At 46.4% G+C, this 9,857-nt stretch overlaps 1 protein-coding gene across 2 annotated transcripts; it reads left to right on the forward strand.

Moving 5' to 3' along the window:
- The first annotated feature begins 3,293 nt into the window (after positions 1-3,293).
- ZBTB14 (zinc finger and BTB domain containing 14) lies at positions 3,294-9,529 on the forward strand. Of its 2 annotated transcripts, none has more exons than XM_061995130.1 (3): positions 3,294-3,378; positions 5,925-6,008; positions 6,451-9,529. In XM_061995130.1, exons 2-3 carry the CDS (start codon positions 6,006-6,008, stop codon positions 7,792-7,794), a joined length of 1,347 nt encoding a protein of 448 aa, XP_061851114.1. In that variant the 5' UTR covers positions 3,294-3,378; positions 5,925-6,005; the 3' UTR covers positions 7,795-9,529. The 2 variants fall into 2 exon arrangements, with proteins under 2 accessions (XP_061851114.1, XP_061851115.1); XM_061995131.1 differs by lacking the exon at positions 3,294-3,378 and adding an exon at positions 3,821-3,845.
- Positions 9,530-9,857: the final 328 nt, after the last annotated feature.

Raw genomic sequence — 9,857 nt, forward strand, 5'->3', positions numbered from 1 at the left:
TATTCTTATGCTTCACCTTCAATAATACATCTTTTCAATTCCTGGTCTTTTCAGTGGAAATTTCTGTGACTTTTACCTTTTATTTCCAAACCCTAAGGCAACACGCTCAGATTTAGACCTGTTATGATGCTTCAGTTTTATATGTGCAGTGATCCTACCTGTACTTTCCACACACCAGCACTTGAGATGACTTGTTGGCTTCTCTTTTACACTTCAGCACAAGGTGTTCAGGAAGTGTATATGGTACATGTTCACAAGTGCACTTTAGATGAGCAGGTTTCCTCAGAAACTTGCATTCTCACATGACGCTGGTTTCTTTTTCTTGTTCACTTCAATTACTCAGCAAAAGTAGTCACCGGAAATGCATAATTCTCACATGTAACAGTTTAAATAAGCCTACCCTGCTTGAACTGCACCTGCAATTTTATAACTTGCTACTGCTACATTTTAACAGCTTTTACTCCTGCTGTTCACTATATGTGCTTTATAGTATGATCTATAGCATTTACAATCCTACAGCGTTCCAGCACTTCCACACAGAAATGAGGAAGTCTTTCTCTCAGTCTGCAAACTCACTAAACAGCACAGACAACACAGCAAATACCTGGGATGTTACATGTAATGAAAAATATGACAGTAGTGCATGGGGCTTGCCTGGCAAGGTTTTGGTAGCAAGAGAGGCTACAGGGGTGGCTTCTGTGAGAAGCTGCTCTGCTTCCCCTGTGTCTGACAGAGCCAATGCCAGAAGGCTCCGAGAGGGATCCACTGTTGGCCAAGGCTGAGTCCATCAGTGGTGGAACCAGTGCCTGTGGAACAAGAGATTTAAGAAGGGGAAAAAAACCCCTCTGCAACTGCAAATGGAGAGGAGTGAGAATGTGAGAACAACTCTGCATCCCATGGAAGGGACACACACTGGAGCACTTTGTGAAGAACTGTGGCCCATGGGAAGAACTCACATTTGTGGAGTTTCCTGTGGGAAGAGTGTGAGAAGTCCTTCCCTGACAAAGAAGTAGTAGCAGAGGCAATGTGTGATGAACTGATCACAACTCCATTCCCCATCTCCCATCCCCCTGTGCTGTTGGAGGGCAGGAAGTAGAGAAACCAGGGGTTAAGTTAAGCCCAGGAAGAAAGGAAGGGTGTGGGAATCTGGTTTAAGATTTTATTTCTCACTACCTTACTCTGACTTGATTTGTAATAACTTAATTTTCCCCAAGTTGAGTCTGTTTTGCCTATGACAGTATTTGCCGAGTGATCTTCCTGTCCTTATTTCAATCCATGAGCCCTTTTTTATATCTCTCCCCTGTTCAGCTGAGGTGAGGAGTGATGGAGCAGCTTTGGTGGGCACTTGCTGCCCAGCCAGGGTCAACCCACCACAAACAGACAGTAACAATGCTTTATTTTTTCTTCTCCAGAATTCTTAGTTATTTAGTCCAGATACTTAACACACACTTCCTCTATTTTAGTATCTCAGTGAGAGCTATTAATTATAAGATTTGAAACAGGCAATAACCATCCAGAAGTAGCCTGTAACACAGAAAAGCAGAAGAATAAAATGGAGAGCATCATACTTTTTTTCCACCAGGAGTTTAATTCTGATTAGCTGCACTATGGCCAGCGGTACGTGGCCTGAGATATTAAACATATCCATACTGTGCCAGGCGCTGTGCAGATGGAGCAGAAACAGAGCGCACAACAAAGCGAAGAGGCCTAATTTGGTGGGCTGATCCTGTTGAAGAAAGAACCAGTATGCCATAAAATAGTAAAAAGGAAGTTCCTTCCACACTGGAGGGAATTCTTGTACAGGGTTTAGAACACTTCAAGATTTAAGACAGTTTGTTATGTCTTCTGAATGCAAGTCACTGATGTTACTACAATCTTAGCAGTTTTGACTGCCTAGGTAAAATAGAAACTTAATTTATTATATCTAAAAGTGGGCAGAAAAAAATAATCTTTTCGTTAACTTTTAATAAAAGACAGAGTGATCCAGCTGGAGAGCCATTCACTACATATATGAATACATTACACAAAAACATCACAAAGAAGAACTCAAGAAGGGGCAGAAATTATCAACGTGATGGCAAAAGTCATTATGTTTCTACCAGAGGATGATTCCACTATTCCAGTAACATGGTTAACATGGCTGTAATGTTCAACATAAGTAGTTATTATATTGATTCTTCTTTTCTAGAAGAACTGCTGCATTTTACACCACCAACACCATTTCAAAAGTTCTATTTATCCACAGATTATTTCAGCGAACGCTGTGCCATCAGGCTAGAATCTCATAAACTGGTTTTGAAAAGAAAAACGGGAGGCGGAAAAGGAGTAGTGCAACAACAGTTTTTCTTTCTTTCTTTGTACAGATGGCGTTATTTCTCTTTACGCTAAACCACGGAAAACGAGTGACCGCCTGCAACCGATTTTGGTCGGCAGTCGCGTTCCCCTCCCTGTGACACGCAGAGGGCAGCACAAACGTAGAGGGGCAGCAACGCGTCTCCTCCCCATCCTTTAAGCAGGACCCCGCGCGCTGGCACAGCAGTCACCCCACGGCGACAGCGAGCGCGTGCACGCCAGCTCCGCCGACGTAAACCGGCACCGGCCCAATATCTGCTTTTGAAAAATCCCGCTTAAAGGACACACCGCCCGCGGCCCTACCGCTGACTGCGCGGCAGCCGCGACACCGCGGTCGCGGGCCCCGAAAGCGCCGCAACGCCTAAAAGCTGCCGCCGCGCGCCAGCGCCGCCTGCCCGGCGCGCGGCCCCACCCCACAACGGCCGCGGTCTCCCGCCTCCCTTCTCCCGGCCGGCATCCGGCTCGGGGCCGAGCCCGCGCTGGCTCGCCGCCTGCGCCGCCTGGCGGCAGGGAGCTGGCACTGCCGGGCTCGCTCACGCGGGCGCGGGCGCAGGCGGGGCGGGTGCCCGCGGCGCGGCGGGAGCGGCTCCCCGTCCTCCCGCTCGCTCGCCCGTTCAGCAGAAGTCGCTCCCGAGAGCCGCGCCGCCGCCCTCCTCTCCCGCCTGGATGTTGCCGGCGCGCGAAGGCCTCCCTAAAAAGGGGCGATGGAGCCGGCGCGCTCCCCCAGCTCTCTTCCCCTCCTCCACGCTCGCCGGCACAGGCGCGCCCTGCCCGCACCGCGCATGCACGTACCCCCGCCCCCGGCGCGCGCGCGCGCACTGGGTGCTCGTGCAGGAGTCGGCGGCGACGGCCGGAGAGACGCGCGCAGACCCCCCCCCAGCCCCCCTCCCCAAATTCCCCCTCCTCCCTCCCTCCCTCCCTTCCCCCCCCCCCCCCCGGCCCCCTCCCGCGCGCCGGCAGCGGCGGCACCGGCAGCCCCCCGCGCTCCCCGGGAAGTGCGGTTCCGCGCGCGCGCGCGGGCGGCAGGTAAGCGCGAGCCCTCTCCCCATGCCCTCCCCCAACGGCAGGGCCGCCGCTGCGCTGCGCGCGCGCGCTCTCCCTCGCGCGCCCCCCTCCCGCCTCCTCCTCCCCCCCCTTCCCCCTCCCTCGCCGTCGCCTCCAGCAGCCCTCCCTGCCCAGGCGGCTCGCGCTGGGTGAGATGGAGGCGCCGCGGGCGCGCCCGCCGCCACCGTCAGCAGCTCGGCGCCGTCGCGCGCCTGCCTCCTGCGCGCGCGGCGGGCGGGCGGGCGGGGGAAGGAGGAGGAGGAGGAGGAGGAGGGCAGGGCGGAGGACGCGTCCAGCGACGGATGCGCACGTTGGGGCGCGCGGGCTCCGCGCGGCGGCGGCTGCAACAAAGGGGCGCGCGGCCGCGGCCCGGCGGCGGGAACCTGGCGTTGTCCCAGCCGCCGCCGCTGGCGGGGCGGGCGCCGCGCGAGAACCTTTGGGGCGCGCGGGTAAGGGGCGCCGTCCCCGCGCAGCCCCGTGAGGCGGCACGGGTCCGGGGAAGCGCCAGGCTCGCTCCGGAGAGAGGCCGTCTGCTGCTCGCGGGCGCCCCTGACGACGGCGGGCCGGGAGCGCGGGCCGGGGGGTGTCTCCCGGCATCAGGGCCGCGCAGGCAGCCGCGGGCCCCCGGCGGTGGCGGCGCGGGTTCCCGTGGCGGCCCGACAGCGCCGGGCTCCGCCGGGAACCCGCCCGCGCCGCGTCCTCGCCGGCGGGTGCATGGAGCGGGCGTGCGCCTGGCTGCCTCTGCGGGCACGGGCACGGCAGCCAGCGCCGCGACAGCGCGCCTTCAGAGCCGGGAGAGCTAACGTGGCGGGGCGCCCAGCGTGGCGGCCGCGGCTGCTGCACCGACAGTTAAAACTCCAGACATAACGTCTCCTTGTTCCTGTGGTGGTAACGGCAGCGTAACGACTGTGTGTAGGCATAGTTTGCAGAATACGTAACTCAGTGGCAACGTGAGTTTCTCCCTGCACTCAGTGCTGGAGTTACTCTGGTCAAATGCCGACCCTGCAACACTGGCAGGCTGGTAACTTTTTTTCGTTCGTCAGTTACACACACCTGCATACTCAGCAACACTCTCTTCTTCCAATTACATCTATAATTGGTTCTTGCTTAGTAGGTCTCAACAGAATTGCAGCAAAATTGCATATTGTTTAACAAAACAGGATGGGATTGCTGCTAGACTGTTAGCAGTGGTGTTTTGGTGTTTGCTTAAAAATGAAAGCAGCATTTTTCCCAGTTTGCAGAGAACCCTAAACAGATCCTGTGGAAATAGTTGTTTGTCCTGCTCTCTTCAGTGCTGGATTGATACATTTTCCTGGGACAGTAGTCCCAGATAGCCCTGGAAAAATACGCGTGGTGTTTCTTGGGAGTTTTGGTTTTGGTGGGGTGGGTATTGTGTGTGTGTGTATTTCACATTATTTATGCACTTCCTAACATGCTATCTTAACATCTGGTTATTTAAGACTTAGAAAAGAATGTTGGCCTTCCTCATTTCTTGTGTAGCCACTGGTGCTATATGCTGAGATACCAGACCTGTTGTAGGGAACTGAGTGTTTATGTATCACATTAAACACCCAATGCCAAGAGTGACAGTTGGATACCTACTATCCGCTTCTGTTTAGTTTATAGACAAAGACAAACTAGAATTTAAGAAAGGAGTTCCCAGTAGCTCTGTGCCTGGTAAAGAACCAAATATTGTTTCCCTCATCTCTGCTATGTTTCCTGCTTCTGTCACAATTAGATGCCTGTGAGAGATTGGAAGTGAATAATTTAAGTTACGCGATTTGCATTATCACAGAATCTCAAGGGCTGGAAGGGACCTCAAAAGGTCATCTAGTCCAACCCCTCTGCAGGACCACTTAGAGCAGGTCACACAGGAACTCATTCAGGTGGGTTTTTAATATCCACAGAGAAGGAGACTCCACAACCCATCTGGGCAGCCTGTTCCAGTCCTTCATCACCCTCACAGTGAAGAAGTCTTTCCTTGTATTTCTTTGGAACCTCTTATGTTGCAGCTTGTACCCATATTATCTGTCTGCTGTTCAAGTATCTCTGTTGTTTGGAGATCTAGTGTCCTTGGATTTATCTCCTTGGATCTGCACACTCACCCACAACCCAGTCTGCTGTCTTCTGGCATGCTTGCTCTGCTTACCAGACCATCTGCTAGGCTTGCTCAGCACACTTAATTCAGCAGAAGACTGATCACCTTTTTGATGAGTTGGTTGCTGGTTTAATGCTATTGATTCTTGTAGAGGTTTATCAGACTTTTAGATACAGTGCAAAGTAGCAGGAAAGTGGACTCAAGAAAGTGAAGCAGCCAGGGGAAAGTAAACATGCAATTTATGACAGCAGCACCATCAGAACAATTTGTGCAATCATTTGTAGAACCAGTCAAAACAACTGGGTATTTTAACAATGCATTTGTATAATTTTAAATAATTCATAATGCGGTGTTTAACACACAAATTTAAAACAATTTTTGTAGTGGATTTTATTATTTCTTAAAATGTTGTTATCCTCCTGTCTTTCAGGCTGAAGGTGGCCCATTGTGAGGGTTAACCATCTGTCAAATATTTAATAATCATTCGTTCAGAAAATTTCCTGCATTGTTCATGGTAAGGCTTGTATTTGATATTTCACATTTAGCTATAGTTATGCTGACACTTTTAGAGTACTTCTTCTGTAGCTTTTAATATTAACATTTCCTTTAGCTTTTAGAATTACTTGATATGTTTACTGGGATTTTTCATGGGGATTTTTTTTTTAATTTTAGGTAACTGAATCAATAAATACTTGAATAAATTAATGTACTGGTACAAAAAAATATCTTCTATGAATCATGATGTGTCCTGTAAAGTACATAACCTAGGGAAAGACCTTTACGGAGCCACGATTTTAAAAAAAGTTTATGAGTAATGCCTTTATAATCTGAACTTTTTCTGGTCATATTAAACAAAAATTATAGGGAAATTCTTTTAGTGGGTAGATGACATTGGCTGTTGGAGTTTTCTGACTTAGTCGATATAAATTACAAAAGTTTCACATCTTATTTTACAGGAGTTTTTCATCAGTATGTCTGAAACCATTAAGTATAATGATGATGATCACAAAACTGTGTTCTTGAAAACGTTAAATGAACAACGTTTGGAAGGAGAATTTTGTGACATAGCTATTGTGGTTGAAGATGTTAAATTCAGAGCCCATAGGTGCGTGCTTGCTGCCTGCAGTACTTACTTCAAAAAGCTTTTCAAAAAACTGGAAGTTGATAGTTCGTCAGTAATAGAAATAGATTTTCTTCGTTCTGATATTTTTGAGGAAGTTCTCAATTACATGTATACTGCGAAGATTTCTGTTAAAAAAGAGGATGTGAATTTGATGATGTCTTCAGGCCAGATTCTGGGTATTCGATTTCTGGATAAACTCTGCTCTCAAAAACGTGATGTATCTAGTCCTGAAGAAAACACACAGTCCAAGAGCAAGTACTGTCTAAAAATAAACCGTCCTATGGGGGAACCTAATGATACTCAAGATGATGAAGTGGAAGAAATTGGTGATCATGACGATAGTCCATCAGATGTGACAGTGGAAGGAACTCCCCCAAGTCAGGAAGACGGGAAATCGCCTACCACTACCCTTAGAGTGCAAGAAGCTATTCTAAAAGAATTGGGAAGCGAAGAGGTTCGAAAAGTAAACTGCTATGGCCAAGAAGTAGAGCCTATGGAAACGACAGAATCAAAAGACTTAGGATCTCAGACCCCTCAGGCTTTGACGTTCAATGATGGCATAAGTGAAGTGAAAGATGAACAGACACCAGGCTGGACCACAGCAGCTGGGGACATGAAGTTTGAGTACTTGCTGTACGGTCACAGGGAACACATTGTTTGTCAGGCTTGTGGTAAGACGTTTTCTGATGAAGCGCGACTGAGAAAACATGAGAAGCTACACACTGCTGATAGGCCGTTTGTTTGTGAAATGTGTACAAAGGGCTTTACCACGCAAGCCCATTTGAAAGAGCACCTGAAAATACACACAGGTTACAAGCCTTACAGTTGCGAGGTATGTGGGAAGTCTTTTATTCGTGCTCCAGATCTAAAAAAACATGAAAGAGTTCACAGTAATGAGAGGCCGTTCGCATGCCACATGTGTGATAAAGCTTTCAAGCACAAGTCCCATCTGAAAGACCATGAAAGACGCCACCGAGGAGAGAAACCTTTTGTTTGCAGTTCCTGCACTAAGGCATTTGCTAAAGCATCTGATTTGAAAAGGCATGAGAACAATATGCACAGTGAAAGAAAACAAGTTACTGCAGCCAATTCCATCCAGAGTGAAACAGAACAGTTGCAGGCAGCAGCTATGGCTGCTGAAGCAGAGCAGCAGTTAGAAAGTATAGCTTGTAGTTAAAAGCAGAAGCTTTATCAGAAGTAATATAAGAAATTAAATTGAACAAAATCTATGGTTGGTATACACTTAGACTGGGAATTATCTTTTCAAGAAAACATATTTTTAGAAGATTTGGATGCTACATAGAAACACATAGTGTTGCTTGGTTAGGTATTTTAAAAAAATTCAGAGATGAGTATTCTTAGAATATGAAATAGTTTTGTTGTCATTAGCAGTATAATGCACTAATACTGGATTTAATTTGAGAATATGATCAAGTTCTCTATGAAACAGGGATCATCACCGGCTGATGTTTTGTTTTATCCAGCGTGGAATACTCCATATGATGTAGGCATTGAAGTAAGCAAGTTATGTTTGAAAACACTGAGATCTCAGTTAATGGCAAACATGGGAAGGAAATACTTGTTTTTCAAAGTTGTGAATGTGATATACCTAAAATTTTTCAGAAAGGGACATGATTCCCCAAGCATTTTAAGTCTTTTTTTTTTTTTACCTAATCTAGGTGCTAAGAGTTTGGTACAACAGAGTGTAAAGGGGGACAGTGAAGAAAGTGAAATTTCTTCGTATTCCATTCTTTCACATATCTTTTTATTTTAGTCAAGGTGGCAAGTTTAATGAAATACTTTCTTTCCTGAAAAAAGCTGCATTATTCACAATGGTCTTGCCTGGCAAAGCAGAAGAGCCATGACATTCACGAGTCCTCTCTGAGGGCCAGTAAGTCTGCCTCATTTGTTTCTATGTTCAGTCTTATGCAGGCCCCCGGAGATGAGACAGAGCCCCAAAAAGAAAAAAGGTGCAGCATGGAAAAGGAGATGTGTTCCTTACTGGGACCTAGTACAAATTAGTTAAAACTAATACAGCCTGAGGCTGTAGTTTTTATTATGCAGCTTTCAGTTTACTTAATCTAGCACAGTTAAGGCAAAGGAGCGTTTTTGGAGTACAGTAGGATTAGGTGCACTGGTGAGTGACAGGGTATCACCACTGACCCCCGGAACTGGCACAACCATGGGCTGTCACATACCTTCTGGCAGTGTTCAGCCTGCGGTTTGGGTCATACTAGCTTATAGGTCCCCTTCGAGTTTAAAAACTTCCACCTTGAGAGACACCACCTCTCAGCAAGAGGGAGACCTCAGAGAGTGACTTGAGTCATCATTCATCCAGAATCAGTGTTAACTAGTAGTCTGTTACTTAGAGTCTCTGGGATGTTTTTTCAGCCAAGCTGGGGTAGATTCAGCTAATTTAGCTGTTAACTCACAGAGTCAACAAAGTGGTTTTTGGATTGCAGTCTGCTATGTGTAGTCAATGAGAAAAAACACAGTAACAGTGGTAATCCAAAGGGATATCAAGCCTTTATTTTAAATTTGTAAATATTACAACTGTTGTCAAAACTTCATTTGAAGATGGAATGGGCAAAAAACTGCACTCTTGGGCACGTGGTTGGATAACATGGGTTACTTGTGATACCTATAGCATACAGAAGAGTTAGACAAGTATCTGGTAAGTTGATGTGTGGTAGATAACATCTTGCTTTTCTAATTAGAAATTGAAAATAGTAGGTTTGGAACTGTTATATGGAACTTGGATTATTGGGGTTTTTTGTTTGTTTTTTTTTTTTTTACAGCTTCATTTTATTCTTGTACTCATCAGGTTATGCAGTTATCTTAAAATGCCAATAATTCTTTGAAAGCTGGTCTGTAAATAAAACATGAACTTAATATTTTAGAAAATGTAAACTTTGGGCCTTTACCAATATATTTTTTTAAAATGTTGCTTCATTTTACATTCAGTAATATTAGTTTGTAAACAAACTATACATTTTGTATCTGTGCAACATCAGAGGATGTGTATTCATTGCATTTTATTGGTTCTCTTGAGGAACATGATAAATGACCATTGTTAAAATGTTTTACTGTATATGATCATAGATATAAAGATAGTAGATCCAAAATGGGATCTACTTTTTTTTCTAAATATACTAGTCTTGCTATGTTTTCTTATATAAAATTGTGTTTGGTTTTTTCTCTCATAAAATTCTGGTTGATGAGACTGTACAAAACAGATCT

The sequence above is a fragment of the Colius striatus genome, chromosome 4 (genome assembly GCF_028858725.1).
Source record: "Colius striatus isolate bColStr4 chromosome 4, bColStr4.1.hap1, whole genome shotgun sequence".
NCBI lineage: Eukaryota > Metazoa > Chordata > Aves > Coliiformes > Coliidae > Colius > Colius striatus.